The 19,818-nt window shown below is 41.3% G+C and overlaps 2 protein-coding genes across 2 annotated transcripts; both read right to left on the bottom strand.

Moving 5' to 3' along the window:
• Positions 1-15,990, bottom strand: LOC106945950 (stromal cell-derived factor 1-like). The gene is made up of 6 exons (XM_015029970.1): positions 15,986-15,990; positions 14,199-14,202; positions 8,999-9,094; positions 6,752-6,869; positions 1,579-1,662; positions 1-1,108 (listed from the first exon to the last, which is right to left on the bottom strand). The coding sequence occupies exons 3-6, from the start codon at positions 9,063-9,065 to the stop codon at positions 1,069-1,071; spliced, it is 309 nt and encodes a 102-aa protein (XP_014885456.1). The 5' UTR covers positions 9,066-9,094; positions 14,199-14,202; positions 15,986-15,990; the 3' UTR covers positions 1-1,068.
• LOC106945951 (stromal cell-derived factor 1-like) lies at positions 9,722-18,884 on the bottom strand. The gene is made up of 4 exons (XM_015029971.1): positions 18,720-18,884; positions 16,474-16,591; positions 11,301-11,384; positions 9,722-10,829 (listed from the first exon to the last, which is right to left on the bottom strand). Exons 1-4 carry the CDS (start codon positions 18,784-18,786, stop codon positions 10,790-10,792), a joined length of 309 nt encoding a protein of 102 aa, XP_014885457.1. The 5' UTR covers positions 18,787-18,884; the 3' UTR covers positions 9,722-10,789.
• Positions 18,885-19,818: the final 934 nt, after the last annotated feature.

Here is a 19,818-nt window from a genome sequence, read left to right as displayed (position 1 = left end):
CCCTTGCATGGCTTCAACTTTGTCTGGCAAAAGTCCCGTTGTCAGTAAATGCTTAAGACTTTATCTTATCTCCCAGTTGTTAGTAGATGTTCCCTCTTACATAAAAAAAGAAGAAAAAAAAAAGTGATACACAGTCGTATAAATGGCTCTGGCTCCTCTTTGTGAACATACAGCAGCACCGTGAGGCTGGTGTCAGCACAGTGGAGGATTCCTCTAAACGAAGCGAGGCTCCATCAAACATGGACGCCCGGCTCGCCTCTGACCATCAGCGGCCGCTAGAATTCAGCGGTCGTGTCTGGAAAACCCGCATTCTGTCGTCGAAGGAGGAGGAGAAGATGGAGGCCAGAGGGGAAATTTATAGTACATGGTGATGGAGAACATGCAGGTGATTTTCGTGACAGAAGAAGAAGAAGTGTGGGAGGAGATGGAAACCTGGGAATCTTTGTTGAGAACGTGGTGAATTTTAGTAGAAAGGGAGACACGTTTGCCTCGCATGAGTTCCCTTTGGCGTTCGCAAATTAAGCACTTCTTCATTTCACCAAAGCGCAACTGATGCGTCGGTGCGTGAGCGTCCTCTTGGAGACGTTATTAGTGTTCAAGAGGTTATGAAGTCACAAAGCTTTTGTGAGTTGGAAAGCTTGAGGTTTCTCTTTACAGAGGTGTAACAAAAATAAAAACCCTGACTATTTATAATCACAGAAGCAAAGTTAGTTCAATTCATCCTCGTTCAGAGACCAAAAAAAAACAAAAAAAACAACAAAAAAAAAACACACTTTCTGTTTGCATCCTGCTGTTTCAAAGTTTCATCACTGCATGTGGAGCTTGTGTGGATTTTAGAAGACGACTCCTCACCCAGTTGGGTTGGGGGGCCAGGGGGAGAGACAGCGGTGCGGTCAGTGCAGGTTTGGAGGTGAAGTGCTGCTTCTGCAAGCGGTCCACAGAGGTGGACAGGTAGGTAGGGTACAGCGTGTTTGCATACATCCAAAGCAGTGTCAGGGAGGTACGGAGGTTTGACCTGGGGGGGTTCAGACTCGGAGGCGGTGCGCTCCATGCCCCTTTCTCTGCAGCTTAGACTTTCTTGGTGTTGCGTCTCTTGGACTTTTTCACCCTGGGGAGATAAGCAGAGGTATGAAAAGCTTAGGGTTTGGTTTTTGTGATTTGACCAAAAAAAATCAAGATTTGTCTTTTTTTTCCCGACATTTCAAAGATGCATTTCATACGCCTCTGATAACATGCAGTTAGCAAAGACGTAAATGTGGAAATGTGCAGGACGAAGGTAAATACTGAACATCTGCTCTCAAACATATGTGAAGTTTGGATTAAATGTTTAGCAGGTTTGCAGAAACAAAGGCGCACGAATCGCAGCGGAAGATTTAAGTCTGTTCATAAATTAGTGCAAATTATTTCTCCTATAGCCCGTCTGCTGCTCATAAACAGTTTCAGACAGTAATTGTAAGCGGGAATGTGAAAAGTTTATTTCTTTCATCTAAACCCGTGTGAGCAGAGCCGCATATTTCTTGTTTTGTGAGGGATCATTCGTCAACGGCAAAGGTTTTTATTTTTTATTTTTGTTCTTACTTGTTGATGGCGTTCTTCAGGTATCCTTGCAACCACTTGGTCTCAGGGTTGATGCAAACCTCCCTGTTGTTCTTCAGCTTAGCACTACGGAAGAAAAACAAAAAAACCCATAAATTACAAACCATTTGTCTGTGATTATCGTCTGTGATTATTACCATTCGACATGCAGATGGACATTTACTTCTCCAGTTTCTCTGCTAACACGTGTGTTTACACAAAGAGATAGAGAGGAAGGTTCTGAGTCTCATCCAAGCAGCGTCTTATAAATCAGCTTCAAGGACATCATGGAGGCAAATTTATGCTGCAGGACATTTTTTTTTTCCATCCCCTGCATCTTGGTGACGATGCGCAGCAGAGAGGGAGTGTCTACAAATGATTATTTTAATCAAAGTTTTACAAAAAAAAAAGAAAAAGAAAATCGTTGCAGGTTTATTAATTTTTCTGCTGGGTGTGTTACGAAAACCTTCAGTGAGATCTTGTTGAAGTGAAACAGATACAATGTAACAGCAACCCCTAATGATGTGTAAAGACTCTTAAAATGAATTTATCTTGGCGATGGATTCCATTAAACATATTTGTTCTCAAATGTTTAGTTTGAATAAACTAAAGAAAACTAAAGAATCCATCATTTTTTGTTTTTAAAACCCTCGTACCGCCAGCAACCCGAATGAAATGCAACAGAAACATTTTATTACTGATTATTTCTGCTGTTTCAAAGTTGCTCTGATAGTCTGGAAACTTTCCCGGTGTGTTAAGACCAATTTCTTTTGGTTATAGGTCATTTTTGTTGAGGCAAAATTATTTTAGGGTCTTCATAAATCTGGAAATTGCTGCAGAAATATGCTTCTTTGTTCATGTAAGAAGCATAAACATGCCCATATCTACTTTAAAACACCTGCAACCGTGACAAAGAAAGCCTTAATGAATAATAAAGTGACGTTCACTTTATTATCTTAAATTGCTTGTCAGTTGATTGATCATTTTTCAAACCTCCCCTGTCAGAAAGGGATTACTGGTTGTTCTAATATGTTGAAGGGGAAATACTAAATCAAACCTTATCAGTGTTTCATTCAAAGAACAAGGAAGCAGAACTTTCCTTATCTGCTGATTAAAAGCTAATCTATCCACGGTTCAAGTTTTGCTGAATAAATCGAAGGGATTTTAATACTAAATTGCACGTGTAGTGCCATAAATATGTCCCGCACGGTTTTGCTCCAAAACCCCTCGTCTCTAGAGAATCTCAGCATGTCCTGTTTAAACGAGACGGATTACGTTATTACTCCAGGTTTCTGTATGTTTGGGAAAAATCGCAGCTTTCTGTTTCCACTCACATCAGCGATGACACTGAACTCTCTCTGTAAAAATGTCTCTGCAAAGCACATTAAACGTCCTCACAGATCTGGCATCTCTGGATCGCCTCGATTTCATTTAAAACTTTCTTCTGTTTTGGTTTGGTGTGAATTTCTTACATGAAATATTCGCTTCTTACTTGTAGACATTGTGATTTTTTTGCCGGCTTGAATCCAGATTATTTTATTCAATAGGGGAAATATGGCTCAAGCATACGTGCTCTTGAAATGTAATTAAAATGACATAACTCGTACAGTTCTGATCGTTAACGTCTAAAACGTTTATAGTGAAACAGACACTGTAACTCAAACTGTTGACTCATTTACTTATAATTTGGCATTAATAAACAATTCCTCCAGACATCAAAATGCTTGTCACACTTTTCTGTCTCGCATTTCTGTGACGTGTTCAGGTTCTTTAGGAAAAAAAAAAAAAAACTCAAGTCTTCTTGTAATGTTAGATCTCAGTTTGCCTCCAAAGCCCCTACTGGGATTTATAGTGGGAATCATTGCTGGCCAGGTTTAAAACGTTCCATCTCTTCCTCTTTAATCACATTTCCATGCTCTTTTGTCTGCTTCTTTCACCGCCGGCGGTCTGCGGAACGATTTAACTATGAACCCGAGTTTACAAAAAATAGTTGCTTTTGTATTATCCGTTTAATCCCTTATTTCCTCCAGTAACGGAAGCATCAAAGCCAATCAGCAGTCAAACACAATCGGACCTCCGCCATGTTTCACTGTAAACGAGTCGTTCCTTTTTGTCACCTTCACACAAACAGATCCTCTGGTTGTTGTTTTTATTTAGTTTCCTCATCCCATCAAATATGATGTCGTAGAGAAGCTTTTTTTAATACAGGTTTTCACTTCCAGTACTTCCAGTTTCCTCATGATGTTATTATTACTGCGTCAAAAATATGTTAATGAATTTTCACTCTGAAAATCGTTCATTTAGTTGCGTAGGAGGCATCTCTCCTGTAACTATTAAAGTTAATTTATGCAGATGACAACAGGAAACTGTTTCGCAACACGATCGATGTGTAAAAGCTGGAGGAGCAAAATATCACGCTGCAGTCTTATTTCAGGAGCTTTACAGTTTTTCTTTTAAATCATTTTTCTCACCATCCTGCTCCAAACATGGAGGTAAAATAAACGTGCGCCCTCATCCGCCCTTGAATTTCACTATTCAAGTTGTTGTTTTTTTTTGTCTGCTGATTCACAAGAATTTACACACACAGCCTTCCTTGAGTGTCACTTTCTCTTATCTTTCCCATTTTGAAGAGGAATAATTAAGGGCGACAAAGGGTTTAGGGGGAGTTAGTAACTTGAGGTTTCTTTCTTTCTTATGTAATTTGAATATTTTTACAGCGAAAAGCTCTAATATACAATAAACCAATGTAGAGACACTTTACACTTTTGTAGTTCCTTAAACTACGTTTATTCATCCTGATTTCTTGGTGTTCCAGGTCTGTCGGTGAAAAGGCGGTGGAGGGATTAGCTTTCTTGTCCGGTTGAGTTTCAGATCAGACTGGACAGTGAGGGTTGGGGGGGTCAGGCTGTAAGGTTTCACCTCCTCTTAAAACATGTGGCTGATATCACACCCCGGTGCCGAAAGGTCGCGTTTGGGAGCCAACAGCTCGGAGGTGCAGCACCTCTCTGCCCCGCTCTCCTCCTCCCTCTGTCTCTCTGTCACACAACTGTAAATTCAACACATTCCTCAGACTGCGACCCTCTTCCCCGCTCTTCCCTACCCCGTCCACCCCATTCAGATGCTCCCACACACATTAGCAGGAGGAACGCATTGCCCCTTCGCCTGCAGTGTCCTCCAGGAGCGTCGGTCGTACAAACATCAACATCAAATCCCTCAAACCAACACGTGAAGCCGGGAGGCCGAGCGGCCCAGAAACCGGATCTCTGTTTGCTTTTCCTCAGGGGATGTATCCTCTTCTCCCCCTTCCCTTTCTGTTACATTTCACTGGGGCTTTCCAGATCGTCCATTCAGAAGCTCTCTATGGTTTGATGCGTCTCCCTTCGTCCAGTGAGGAAGACGCTCTGAGAGGCTGAACCCTAATTGATTTGGCTGGAATTTGTGGGGCGGAGCTCCAGCAGCAGCAGGTAGTAATTACTTCACAGCAAGTTAATATCAACAGCATGCTGAGGTCCGTGAGGATGATGGCACATGGGGGGACGCATGGGGGAGGACGTTCTGTTTTTTTGGAGGTGTAGTGTTTCCAGCTTTCTTACATCTGCTCCAGTAGAGACACCCTGGACGGTGGGTTTGAGACGCTTCTGGCCTGGCCAGAGAGCCGTTTGTCCTCTGTGACATTTTTTTGCCATTTGGTCACCCCTTGTTTTTTGTTTTTTTTTACCCCTTTTCCCTCTTTTTTTGGCAGAAGCCCTGAAGCTTTTCAGCCTTTTGGCTGCGAGGCGTCTGCTGTCCACTCTTCTCTAGCCAGGAAGTGATGAGACTTTCTAGTTAATACGTTCCAGACCAGTGACATTACATCAATCATCGTCGCTGAGGCAGTTTGAGGCGGGAAATAAATAACAAAAAAGAGAGGATCAGGGACACAAGGGGTCAGCAGTAATACAAAGGTAATCTCTTTGACCCTTAATGATTGCTTCCTTTACAAACATAAATGGTCCCCTCGAGCTCGGCCCGCCGCGGCTTTCCTCTCTCTGAGTGGATTGTGTTGTTTTAATCTCTTCATACAGGAAGCGAGTCAAAGGATATCAACACCAGGCCTCACATTTACCCCACACATCAACACACGTCGGTCAAAAATAGTGAAAATGCACAAAAACCGCTTCGTAAATCCTTTTTCCTACACTGCTGGGTTTACACTGTTGTGACTTTAGCATTGGATTAAAAATTAAAGCCCATGTTTGCTGGGGTGGACAGGAGGAGCAGCCTCATCTTTTTCTGAAACTTAAACTGATCCAAGGTTCACTGAGCAGCCGCAGGAAATGGTAAGATCACAAAGTGATGCTGTGTAATAATGTTATGTTGGTGTTTGTAGAGATGAGATTTGAACCTGTTTGTTCGCCTAAGCTAGCATGAGCGTTTTGACCAGCTAGCACAGAGTGCTGCTAGCTTTGTCCAGCATTCACACTTCATTCAGAAAAATAACTGGTGCTGTTAATAATAATATTAATATAAATGGATTGTTTTACAGAATTGCACTACGGAACAAGTTTGCACATTTAAGCTAACATGAGTTGTTTACTTGCTAAGTAGTTAGGGCTAAGCTAATTATAGCTATGTCGCATTTTGACTAAACATGTGGTCATAAAATTTGGGTGAGAAGTTATACTTATTTCCATCTTAAATTTTCTTACAATGCCTTGCGTAGCCTGCAGGAGGCTGATTGCACAGAAATTAAATATGACTGACGATAACATATATTGTTGCACAAGTTGGTCTTTAACGTTGCTTTCATGGAAAACTTGAATTGACTTTCTTGAACTTTAGTGAACATTGTTGTTTTAAATAATATTTGAAATGTAAGAAATCATGCAAATCCATGAAACTCTTACTCAAGCTAGATGCATATTTTACACCTTTCTTGAGAACTTAGCATAAAACTAAAGCATCAAAATCCTCTAGAATGATTTATTACTTAAATGCATAAGCTGCTTTTAACTGTTCTTCACAGAAAAAAATGACAAGTTAAGCTCCATCCAAAATGCACTCTGGGATTTGACTATACTTTCCCCAGATTACCTGATGCTTAAGTCATTAATACATAGAAATCTGTACAAATTAGTGAGAAGATCAGACAATTAGAAAGTGGGAAAGTCATTTCTCAGAGATAAGCATTACTTACATGACTTGGAAGGGGCAGTTGGGGGTGTGGAGAAACTTGAGCTCCTTGATGGAGCGCTGAGAGACGGTGTTGAGCGTGGTGCGACACCAGCAGCGCTCCACCAGACTGATGGGCTTGGCTGCAAGCAGACAACACAAACCAAAAACTCATCACAAAGCTGCAAGCAGGCAGCAATAAAGTCAATAAGCAAATCAGCAGCAGGCGCCAAAATTAAACTGAAATAAAATCATTTCCGTTACAAATTCAAGCATTAATGCGCCTCTTTCTTCAGTGAGCATGTTTAATCTACTGTAACAAATTTTCACAAAGCATGGAGGATTTATGAGTTTAGCTACTATTTTTTTTTTCCAGGACATGTTAATTAAAAAGAGATTAGCCCTTTATGGCCACTTCTTTTCTTTCTTTCACACCACTGCAGGTGCAGAATTTTAGCCTTTCATTGCAGCGGCATTTAGCCCAGCCACTCTAAAGGGAAAAGGGTCCTCGACCTTTTCCAATATTCCTCCCTCGGCGGTTTTTTTGGTTTTTGTTTTTTTCTCATAAAAAGTCCTCTGGAGCTGAAACGGCATCAGCAGGCTGTGTGGAAACCAGCTCAAGCGCATTCTTAAAATTATTACAAATCAGCGCTGTGGATACCTGCTGAGCACCGAGGAAAACAGACATGCAACTGTTACTGCATGTAGTTGCTCATTTGGCTTTTTTTGTAATTTGAACAGCTTAAAAATGTCTTTGAGAATACACAAAATATAACACTTAGCCCGTTTACAGCAGATAATTTCACATTTTAAACATTTGCTGTGGGATATATATATATATATATATATATATATATATATATATATATATAATCCTAAACACCAAATGTCTTTCCACAAATGGCTAAATCCTCAGTAATTTCAGCCTAATGATTCACACCCGTTCAGACTTCTTTCTCATGCAAACTAAGGGATTATTATGCAGCTTGCAGCACCGGGGCCACAAGCAAAGGGCCCACTGCTTTCCCCACTTCACTCTTTATCCCTAATTAGAAACTAATTATAAGAAAGCAAAGAGTAAAAGACAAATATACGCTCATACATAGACCCGAGGCTTTAATATGCTGGAGGGGGCTCTCGTTGGGGCTGAAACGACAAGCTGTAGCACAAAGTAGCAGCAGCAGCGGCGGGCGACTCGGCAGCCCAGAGGTTAACTCGTAGGAGATTAATGGGGGCTCAGCGCGAAGGCAGCGCTCAAGATTTAAGATTCTAGACTTTACTGTGGAAGTGAAGGCAGGAAATCCGATTTGAAATAATGTTTCAACCAAAAATATTGGACATATTCATTGTTTTTCTGTATTCCAGTTAGTAGGACTTTGAATTTATAGTAATAATGTCATTTATCTTCTTCCATGTTCTTATATTTTATATGTTTTGCACTTTTAAGCCCCTAATTTTGTCTTAAGATTTAAAAAAAATGATCTCACAGCACTTTGTGATTCTATCTTTAAATATAAATAAATGATTTCTTCATTAATTCATTCAATTTATAAAACAAAATAAACTAAAGCGTTAATATCATAGATATGAAATAATCCTGGTTGACTTTACATAACTTGGTGCTACATAAACAAATAAAGTGAGTTTTCACTTCAAGCTCCATCAGACCATTTTATGTACACATCACCTTTAGTTTGAGGTAAAACTTTAAGAACCAATGGATCAATTTGCCTCAGTGCTAGAGAAAACAGTTTGTGAAAAAGCATGATTATAAAACAAAGCGGTCAAAACTGATCTACTAAAGAATGAAAACAGGTAGAAAAAGTAATATTTAAAGCACCTCCCATCATCATTTATCACTGCAACGCGATGCAAACTTGTAGAAAAATAACAACAGAGTTCTTTTAGAATAACAGTCTGCCATCTAAAAACTCAAATTTCTTGAAATTTATCACAGAGCTGCAGTAATATTCTGATCCAAAAGCCATGCCTCGTGTTTGCAATGAGTGAAAAATAATGAAACAAACGTGCAAAATCTGGAAAACATGTCCAATTAATGTAAGTACCCAGATGGTACAAGCTCCACATTAAAATGGAAACTCGCTTTTCTCATGCAGATTGAAACCATAAAAAGTGAAAGTTCCTCCATTAAATCCATATGTTCACCAAAACAACATACTGGATAAGCTTTCTTCATAAAAAAAATGTCTAAAGAATCACCAAACCAGCAAAGTGACCTGAAACCTCCCCAGAGTTGCCAGTCCAGACTCACCATTTGCAGTGGGAACCTGCATGACCACGGCCAGCAGAGTCACTAGCGCCAGCAGCTTGACGTCCATGGCTTCAAGAATGGCTTCAGGAATGGCTTGCGCTCTCTTCCTCCTTTACAATCCAGCGCACGACTGTGTCCTCCAGCTCCACTGCGGCTGCAGTTAAAGCTTCAGTGGGAGGGAGCAGAAACGGAGAGGGGGGAGTCCCACTTTCTCAGGAGGGCGAGGCGTGGGTCCCGGGAGAGGAGGTGAGAGCAGGGGAGGAGAAGAAGAGGAGACTTCCCTGATTGCAAGCGTGTTGGCTGGGAGTCAGTGGACAGCTCTAGGGGTGGCGTTCTCTCTTTTCATGTAATGTTTCTTTTCCAGATTTCATCTTTTTGTATCTTTATTTGATCTCTTCCATCATCTGGCGGGTTTTCCTCTCCACCACACACCGAAACCAGTACACCGGCAGTTTGCCCACCAGTCAGTGCCAGCCCCACTGTGAGTGGCAGAGCTCCCTACGGCTGGGCTAGTAATGCTGCACGCTTCAGCTGAGTGTTGTGTTATTGTTTGCTAGGACACAGACCGCTCTCCCCCCCCCCCCCCCCCCCCCCCCCCCCCCCCCCTCTCCCCCCCCCTTCCTCCCCCCCCCCCCTCCCTCCNTAAGATCATAGAAGAATCCATGATTTTTGAGGTGGACGTGTTTTCTGTTGCTAAATTGTTTTAACAAAAATATGTTCTTTCCCTTGCATGGCTTCAACTTTGTCTGGCAAAAGTCCCGTTGTCAGTAAATGCTTAAGACTTTATCTTATCTCCCAGTTGTTAGTAGATGTTCCCTCTTACATAAAAAAAGAAGAAAAAAAAAAGTGATACACAGTCGTATAAATGGCTCTGGCTCCTCTTTGTGAACATACAGCAGCACCGTGAGGCTGGTGTCAGCACAGTGGAGGATTCCTCTAAACGAAGCGAGGCTCCATCAAACATGGACGCCCGGCTCGCCTCTGACCATCAGCGGCCGCTAGAATTCAGCGGTCGTGTCTGGAAAACCCGCATTCTGTCGTCGAAGGAGGAGGAGAAGATGGAGGCCAGAGGGGAAATTTATAGTACATGGTGATGGAGAACATGCAGGTGATTTTCGTGACAGAAGAAGAAGAAGTGTGGGAGGAGATGGAAACCTGGGAATCTTTGTTGAGAACGTGGTGAATTTTAGTAGAAAGGGAGACACGTTTGCCTCGCATGAGTTCCCTTTGGCGTTCGCAAATTAAGCACTTCTTCATTTCACCAAAGCGCAACTGATGCGTCGGTGCGTGAGCGTCCTCTTGGAGACGTTATTAGTGTTCAAGAGGTTATGAAGTCACAAAGCTTTTGTGAGTTGGAAAGCTTGAGGTTTCTCTTTACAGAGGTGTAACAAAAATAAAAACCCTGACTATTTATAATCACAGAAGCAAAGTTAGTTCAATTCATCCTCGTTCAGAGACCAAAAAAAAACAAAAAAAACAACAAAAAAAAAACACACTTTCTGTTTGCATCCTGCTGTTTCAAAGTTTCATCACTGCATGTGGAGCTTGTGTGGATTTTAGAAGACGACTCCTCACCCAGTTGGGTTGGGGGGCCAGGGGGAGAGACAGCGGTGCGGTCAGTGCAGGTTTGGAGGTGAAGTGCTGCTTCTGCAAGCGGTCCACAGAGGTGGACAGGTAGGTAGGGTACAGCGTGTTTGCATACATCCAAAGCAGTGTCAGGGAGGTACGGAGGTTTGACCTGGGGGGGTTCAGACTCGGAGGCGGTGCGCTCCATGCCCCTTTCTCTGCAGCTTAGACTTTCTTGGTGTTGCGTCTCTTGGACTTTTTCACCCTGGGGAGATAAGCAGAGGTATGAAAAGCTTAGGGTTTGGTTTTTGTGATTTGACCAAAAAAAAATCAAGATTTGTCTTTTTTTTCCCGACATTTCAAAGATGCATTTCATACGCCTCTGATAACATGCAGTTAGCAAAGACGTAAATGTGGAAATGTGCAGGACGAAGGTAAATACTGAACATCTGCTCTCAAACATATGTGAAGTTTGGATTAAATGTTTAGCAGGTTTGCAGAAACAAAGGCGCACGAATCGCAGCGGAAGATTTAAGTCTGTTCATAAATTAGTGCAAATTATTTCTCCTATAGCCCGTCTGCTGCTCATAAACAGTTTCAGACAGTAATTGTAAGCGGGAATGTGAAAAGTTTATTTCTTTCATCTAAACCCGTGTGAGCAGAGCCGCATATTTCTTGTTTTGTGAGGGATCATTCGTCAACGGCAAAGGTTTTTATTTTTTATTTTTGTTCTTACTTGTTGATGGCGTTCTTCAGGTATCCTTGCAACCACTTGGTCTCAGGGTTGATGCAAACCTCCCTGTTGTTCTTCAGCTTAGCACTACGGAAGAAAAACAAAAAAACCCATAAATTACAAACCATTTGTCTGTGATTATCGTCTGTGATTATTACCATTCGACATGCAGATGGACATTTACTTCTCCAGTTTCTCTGCTAACACGTGTGTTTACACAAAGAGATAGAGAGGAAGGTTCTGAGTCTCATCCAAGCAGCGTCTTATAAATCAGCTTCAAGGACATCATGGAGGCAAATTTATGCTGCAGGACATTTTTTTTTTCCATCCCCTGCATCTTGGTGACGATGCGCAGCAGAGAGGGAGTGTCTACAAATGATTATTTTAATCAAAGTTTTACAAAAAAAAAAGAAAAAGAAAATCGTTGCAGGTTTATTAATTTTTCTGCTGGGTGTGTTACGAAAACCTTCAGTGAGATCTTGTTGAAGTGAAACAGATACAATGTAACAGCAACCCCTAATGATGTGTAAAGACTCTTAAAATGAATTTATCTTGGCGATGGATTCCATTAAACATATTTGTTCTCAAATGTTTAGTTTGAATAAACTAAAGAAAACTAAAGAATCCATCATTTTTTGTTTTTAAAACCCTCGTACCGCCAGCAACCCGAATGAAATGCAACAGAAACATTTTATTACTGATTATTTCTGCTGTTTCAAAGTTGCTCTGATAGTCTGGAAACTTTCCCGGTGTGTTAAGACCAATTTCTTTTGGTTATAGGTCATTTTTGTTGAGGCAAAATTATTTTAGGGTCTTCATAAATCTGGAAATTGCTGCAGAAATATGCTTCTTTGTTCATGTAAGAAGCATAAACATGCCCATATCTACTTTAAAACACCTGCAACCGTGACAAAGAAAGCCTTAATGAATAATAAAGTGACGTTCACTTTATTATCTTAAATTGCTTGTCAGTTGATTGATCATTTTTCAAACCTCCCCTGTCAGAAAGGGATTACTGGTTGTTCTAATATGTTGAAGGGGAAATACTAAATCAAACCTTATCAGTGTTTCATTCAAAGAACAAGGAAGCAGAACTTTCCTTATCTGCTGATTAAAAGCTAATCTATCCACGGTTCAAGTTTTGCTGAATAAATCGAAGGGATTTTAATACTAAATTGCACGTGTAGTGCCATAAATATGTCCCGCACGGTTTTGCTCCAAAACCCCTCGTCTCTAGAGAATCTCAGCATGTCCTGTTTAAACGAGACGGATTACGTTATTACTCCAGGTTTCTGTATGTTTGGGAAAAATCGCAGCTTTCTGTTTCCACTCACATCAGCGATGACACTGAACTCTCTCTGTAAAAATGTCTCTGCAAAGCACATTAAACGTCCTCACAGATCTGGCATCTCTGGATCGCCTCGATTTCATTTAAAACTTTCTTCTGTTTTGGTTTGGTGTGAATTTCTTACATGAAATATTCGCTTCTTACTTGTAGACATTGTGATTTTTTTGCCGGCTTGAATCCAGATTATTTTATTCAATAGGGGAAATATGGCTCAAGCATACGTGCTCTTGAAATGTAATTAAAATGACATAACTCGTACAGTTCTGATCGTTAACGTCTAAAACGTTTATAGTGAAACAGACACTGTAACTCAAACTGTTGACTCATTTACTTATAATTTGGCATTAATAAACAATTCCTCCAGACATCAAAATGCTTGTCACACTTTTCTGTCTCGCATTTCTGTGACGTGTTCAGGTTCTTTAGGAAAAAAAAAAAAAAACTCAAGTCTTCTTGTAATGTTAGATCTCAGTTTGCCTCCAAAGCCCCTACTGGGATTTATAGTGGGAATCATTGCTGGCCAGGTTTAAAACGTTCCATCTCTTCCTCTTTAATCACATTTCCATGCTCTTTTGTCTGCTTCTTTCACCGCCGGCGGTCTGCGGAACGATTTAACTATGAACCCGAGTTTACAAAAAATAGTTGCTTTTGTATTATCCGTTTAATCCCTTATTTCCTCCAGTAACGGAAGCATCAAAGCCAATCAGCAGTCAAACACAATCGGACCTCCGCCATGTTTCACTGTAAACGAGTCGTTCCTTTTTGTCACCTTCACACAAACAGATCCTCTGGTTGTTGTTTTTATTTAGTTTCCTCATCCCATCAAATATGATGTCGTAGAGAAGCTTTTTTTAATACAGGTTTTCACTTCCAGTACTTCCAGTTTCCTCATGATGTTATTATTACTGCGTCAAAAATATGTTAATGAATTTTCACTCTGAAAATCGTTCATTTAGTTGCGTAGGAGGCATCTCTCCTGTAACTATTAAAGTTAATTTATGCAGATGACAACAGGAAACTGTTTCGCAACACGATCGATGTGTAAAAGCTGGAGGAGCAAAATATCACGCTGCAGTCTTATTTCAGGAGCTTTACAGTTTTTCTTTTAAATCATTTTTCTCACCATCCTGCTCCAAACATGGAGGTAAAATAAACGTGCGCCCTCATCCGCCCTTGAATTTCACTATTCAAGTTGTTGTTTTTTTTTGTCTGCTGATTCACAAGAATTTACACACACAGCCTTCCTTGAGTGTCACTTTCTCTTATCTTTCCCATTTTGAAGAGGAATAATTAAGGGCGACAAAGGGTTTAGGGGGAGTTAGTAACTTGAGGTTTCTTTCTTTCTTATGTAATTTGAATATTTTTACAGCGAAAAGCTCTAATATACAATAAACCAATGTAGAGACACTTTACACTTTTGTAGTTCCTTAAACTACGTTTATTCATCCTGATTTCTTGGTGTTCCAGGTCTGTCGGTGAAAAGGCGGTGGAGGGATTAGCTTTCTTGTCCGGTTGAGTTTCAGATCAGACTGGACAGTGAGGGTTGGGGGGGTCAGGCTGTAAGGTTTCACCTCCTCTTAAAACATGTGGCTGATATCACACCCCGGTGCCGAAAGGTCGCGTTTGGGAGCCAACAGCTCGGAGGTGCAGCACCTCTCTGCCCCGCTCTCCTCCTCCCTCTGTCTCTCTGTCACACAACTGTAAATTCAACACATTCCTCAGACTGCGACCCTCTTCCCCGCTCTTCCCTACCCCGTCCACCCCATTCAGATGCTCCCACACACATTAGCAGGAGGAACGCATTGCCCCTTCGCCTGCAGTGTCCTCCAGGAGCGTCGGTCGTACAAACATCAACATCAAATCCCTCAAACCAACACGTGAAGCCGGGAGGCCGAGCGGCCCAGAAACCGGATCTCTGTTTGCTTTTCCTCAGGGGATGTATCCTCTTCTCCCCCTTCCCTTTCTGTTACATTTCACTGGGGCTTTCCAGATCGTCCATTCAGAAGCTCTCTATGGTTTGATGCGTCTCCCTTCGTCCAGTGAGGAAGACGCTCTGAGAGGCTGAACCCTAATTGATTTGGCTGGAATTTGTGGGGCGGAGCTCCAGCAGCAGCAGGTAGTAATTACTTCACAGCAAGTTAATATCAACAGCATGCTGAGGTCCGTGAGGATGATGGCACATGGGGGGACGCATGGGGGAGGACGTTCTGTTTTTTTGGAGGTGTAGTGTTTCCAGCTTTCTTACATCTGCTCCAGTAGAGACACCCTGGACGGTGGGTTTGAGACGCTTCTGGCCTGGCCAGAGAGCCGTTTGTCCTCTGTGACATTTTTTTGCCATTTGGTCACCCCTTGTTTTTTGTTTTTTTTTACCCCTTTTCCCTCTTTTTTTGGCAGAAGCCCTGAAGCTTTTCAGCCTTTTGGCTGCGAGGCGTCTGCTGTCCACTCTTCTCTAGCCAGGAAGTGATGAGACTTTCTAGTTAATACGTTCCAGACCAGTGACATTACATCAATCATCGTCGCTGAGGCAGTTTGAGGCGGGAAATAAATAACAAAAAAGAGAGGATCAGGGACACAAGGGGTCAGCAGTAATACAAAGGTAATCTCTTTGACCCTTAATGATTGCTTCCTTTACAAACATAAATGGTCCCCTCGAGCTCGGCCCGCCGCGGCTTTCCTCTCTCTGAGTGGATTGTGTTGTTTTAATCTCTTCATACAGGAAGCGAGTCAAAGGATATCAACACCAGGCCTCACATTTACCCCACACATCAACACACGTCGGTCAAAAATAGTGAAAATGCACAAAAACCGCTTCGTAAATCCTTTTTCCTACACTGCTGGGTTTACACTGTTGTGACTTTAGCATTGGATTAAAAATTAAAGCCCATGTTTGCTGGGGTGGACAGGAGGAGCAGCCTCATCTTTTTCTGAAACTTAAACTGATCCAAGGTTCACTGAGCAGCCGCAGGAAATGGTAAGATCACAAAGTGATGCTGTGTAATAATGTTATGTTGGTGTTTGTAGAGATGAGATTTGAACCTGTTTGTTCGCCTAAGCTAGCATGAGCGTTTTGACCAGCTAGCACAGAGTGCTGCTAGCTTTGTCCAGCATTCACACTTCATTCAGAAAAATAACTGGTGCTGTTAATAATAATATTAATATAAATGGATTGTTTTACAGAATTGCACTACGGAACAAGTTTGCACATTTAAGCTAACATGAGTTGTTTACTTGCTAAGTAGTTAGGGCTAAGCTAATTATAGCTATGTCGCATTTTGACTAAACATGTGGTCATAAAATTTGGGTGAGAAGTTATACTTATTTCCATCTTAAATTTTCTTACAATGCCTTGCGTAGCCTGCAGGAGGCTGATTGCACAGAAATTAAATATGACTGACGATAACATATATTGTTGCACAAGTTGGTCTTTAACGTTGCTTTCATGGAAAACTTGAATTGACTTTCTTGAACTTTAGTGAACATTGTTGTTTTAAATAATATTTGAAATGTAAGAAATCATGCAAATCCATGAAACTCTTACTCAAGCTAGATGCATATTTTACACCTTTCTTGAGAACTTAGCATAAAACTAAAGCATCAAAATCCTCTAGAATGATTTATTACTTAAATGCATAAGCTGCTTTTAACTGTTCTTCACAGAAAAAAATGACAAGTTAAGCTCCATCCAAAATGCACTCTGGGATTTGACTATACTTTCCCCAGATTACCTGATGCTTAAGTCATTAATACATAGAAATCTGTACAAATTAGTGAGAAGATCAGACAATTAGAAAGTGGGAAAGTCATTTCTCAGAGATAAGCATTACTTACATGACTTGGAAGGGGCAGTTGGGGGTGTGGAGAAACTTGAGCTCCTTGATGGAGCGCTGAGAGACGGTGTTGAGCGTGGTGCGACACCAGCAGCGCTCCACCAGACTGATGGGCTTGGCTGCAAGCAGACAACACAAACCAAAAACTCATCACAAAGCTGCAAGCAGGCAGCAATAAAGTCAATAAGCAAATCAGCAGCAGGCGCCAAAATTAAACTGAAATAAAATCATTTCCGTTACAAATTCAAGCATTAATGCGCCTCTTTCTTCAGTGAGCATGTTTAATCTACTGTAACAAATTTTCACAAAGCATGGAGGATTTATGAGTTTAGCTACTATTTTTTTTTTCCAGGACATGTTAATTAAAAAGAGATTAGCCCTTTATGGCCACTTCTTTTCTTTCTTTCACACCACTGCAGGTGCAGAATTTTAGCCTTTCATTGCAGCGGCATTTAGCCCAGCCACTCTAAAGGGAAAAGGGTCCTCGACCTTTTCCAATATTCCTCCCTCGGCGGTTTTTTTGGTTTTTGTTTTTTTCTCATAAAAAGTCCTCTGGAGCTGAAACGGCATCAGCAGGCTGTGTGGAAACCAGCTCAAGCGCATTCTTAAAATTATTACAAATCAGCGCTGTGGATACCTGCTGAGCACCGAGGAAAACAGACATGCAACTGTTACTGCATGTAGTTGCTCATTTGGCTTTTTTTGTAATTTGAACAGCTTAAAAATGTCTTTGAGAATACACAAAATATAACACTTAGCCCGTTTACAGCAGATAATTTCACATTTTAAACATTTGCTGTGGGATATATATATATATATATATATATATATATATATATATATATATAATCCTAAACACCAAATGTCTTTCCACAAATGGCTAAATCCTCAGTAATTTCAGCCTAATGATTCACACCCGTTCAGACTTCTTTCTCATGCAAACTAAGGGATTATTATGCAGCTTGCAGCACCGGGGCCACAAGCAAAGGGCCCACTGCTTTCCCCACTTCACTCTTTATCCCTAATTAGAAACTAATTATAAGAAAGCAAAGAGTAAAAGACAAATATACGCTCATACATAGACCCGAGGCTTTAATATGCTGGAGGGGGCTCTCGTTGGGGCTGAAACGACAAGCTGTAGCACAAAGTAGCAGCAGCAGCGGCGGGCGACTCGGCAGCCCAGAGGTTAACTCGTAGGAGATTAATGGGGGCTCAGCGCGAAGGCAGCGCTCAAGATTTAAGATTCTAGACTTTACTGTGGAAGTGAAGGCAGGAAATCCGATTTGAAATAATGTTTCAACCAAAAATATTGGACATATTCATTGTTTTTCTGTATTCCAGTTAGTAGGACTTTGAATTTATAGTAATAATGTCATTTATCTTCTTCCATGTTCTTATATTTTATATGTTTTGCACTTTTAAGCCCCTAATTTTGTCTTAAGATTTAAAAAAATGATCTCACAGCACTTTTTGATTCTATCTTTAAATATAAATAAATGATTTCTTCATTAATTCATTCAATTTATAAAACAAAATAAACTAAAGCGTTAATATCATAGATATGAAATAATCCTGGTTGACTTTACATAACTTGGTGCTACATAAACAAATAAAGTGAGTTTTCACTTCAAGCTCCATCAGACCATTTTATGTACACATCACCTTTAGTTTGAGGTAAAACTTTAAGAACCAATGGATCAATTTGCCTCAGTGCTAGAGAAAACAGTTTGTGAAAAAGCATGATTATAAAACAAAGCGGTCAAAACTGATCTACTAAAGAATGAAAACAGGTAGAAAAAGTAATATTTAAAGCACCTCCCATCATCATTTATCACTGCAACGCGATGCAAACTTGTAGAAAAATAACAACAGAGTTCTTTTAGAATAACAGTCTGCCATCTAAAAACTCAAATTTCTTGAAATTTATCACAGAGCTGCAGTAATATTCTGATCCAAAAGCCATGCCTCGTGTTTGCAATGAGTGAAAAATAATGAAACAAACGTGCAAAATCTGGAAAACATGTCCAATTAATGTAAGTACCCAGATGGTACAAGCTCCACATTAAAATGGAAACTCGCTTTTCTCATGCAGATTGAAACCATAAAAAGTGAAAGTTCCTCCATTAAATCCATATGTTCACCAAAACAACATACTGGATAAGCTTTCTTCATAAAAAAAATGTCTAAAGAATCACCAAACCAGCAAAGTGACCTGAAACCTCCCCAGAGTTGCCAGTCCAGACTCACCATTTGCAGTGGGAACCTGCATGACCACGGCCAGCAGAGTCACTAGCGCCAGCAGCTTGACGTCCATGGCTTCAAGAATGGCTTCAGGAATGGCTTGCGCTCTCTTCCTCCTTTACAATCCAGCGCACGACTGTGTCCTCCAGCTCCACTGCGGCTGCAGTTAAAGCTTCAGTGGGAGGGAGCAGAAACGGAGAGGGGGGAGTCCCACTTTCTCAGGAGGGCGAGGCGTGGGTCCCGGGAGAGGAGGTGAGAGCAGGGGAGGAGAAGAAGAGGAGACTTCCCTGATTGCAAGCGTGTTGGCTGGGAGTCAGTGGACAGCTCTAGGGGTGGCGTTCTCTCTTTTCATGTAATGTTTCTTTTCCAGATTTCATCTTTTTGTATCTTTATTTGATCTCTTCCATCATCTGGCGGGTTTTCCTCTCCACCACACACCGAAACCAGTACACCGGCAGTTTGCCCACCAGTCAGTGCCAGCCCCACTGTGAGTGGCAGAGCTCCCTACGGCTGGGCTAGTAATGCTGCACGCTTCAGCTGAGTGTTGTGTTATTGTTTGCTAGGACACAGACCGCTCTTCCCCCCCCCCCCCCCACTTTTCCTCTCTTCGTCTCGCTGACTCCTTGTCCTCTGGCCAGGTTCCTGTCCTCTGGCCCGGTTCCTGTCCTCGATGCCTGGTTCATGTCCTTAATAGGCTCCATGGGACTTTCATTGTCTGCTCCGTGATTAAACTATTACGAATCTGTTTAGACCTCACATCTGGACCACAATTAGGAGGAAGGAAAAGTTGTGCTGAAAGAAAAAAAAAAAAAAAGAGAGAGAAGCTGCAGATCTTAAAATTGACTTCTGTGATTCTCTATTTCTTGTGTGCAAAGCAAGCCAAAGAAAAATCAAGAAGAAGGTGAAGTTTGGAGGTTTCTGCAATCAAGGCCCGGATGGTGTGGAGTCATATTTCATCAGATCTAAATGCATAGTTACGTTTGAACTAAAAAGAGAAGAAAATCGATTGTTTCTTTCAGTACACAACTGTTTCTAATGTAGAAGCTTTGCTGTCTGCCGCAGTTTGTTTCCTTTTGTTTGTGTCCCCCTCAAGGACTTTGTAACT

Source organism: Poecilia latipinna, unplaced genomic scaffold (assembly GCF_001443285.1).
Source record: "Poecilia latipinna isolate Pla-1442-1.1 unplaced genomic scaffold, P_latipinna-1.0 Scaffold169, whole genome shotgun sequence".
Lineage (NCBI taxonomy): Eukaryota > Metazoa > Chordata > Actinopteri > Cyprinodontiformes > Poeciliidae > Poecilia > Poecilia latipinna.
The sequence above is the reverse complement of the archived record's forward strand: the minus strand, read 5'-3'. Positions and strand labels throughout refer to the sequence as shown.

Coding starts and splice junctions, on each gene's coding strand:
- LOC106945951 (XM_015029971.1), bottom strand. CDS start 18,786: ATGGACGTCAAGCTGCTGGCGCTAGTGACTCTGCTGGCCGTGGTCATG. Junction 16,592..18,719: donor GCAGGTTCCCACTGCAAATG/GTGAGTCTGGAC, acceptor GTCTGCTTGCAG/CCAAGCCCATCAGTCTGGTG. Junction 10,830..11,300: donor CTGAAGAACGCCATCAACAA/GTAAGAACAAAA, acceptor TTATCTCCCCAG/GGTGAAAAAGTCCAAGAGAC.
- LOC106945950 (XM_015029970.1), bottom strand. CDS start 9,065: ATGGACGTCAAGCTGCTGGCGCTAGTGACTCTGCTGGCCGTGGTCATG. Junction 6,870..8,998: donor GCAGGTTCCCACTGCAAATG/GTGAGTCTGGAC, acceptor GTCTGCTTGCAG/CCAAGCCCATCAGTCTGGTG. Junction 1,109..1,578: donor CTGAAGAACGCCATCAACAA/GTAAGAACAAAA, acceptor TTATCTCCCCAG/GGTGAAAAAGTCCAAGAGAC.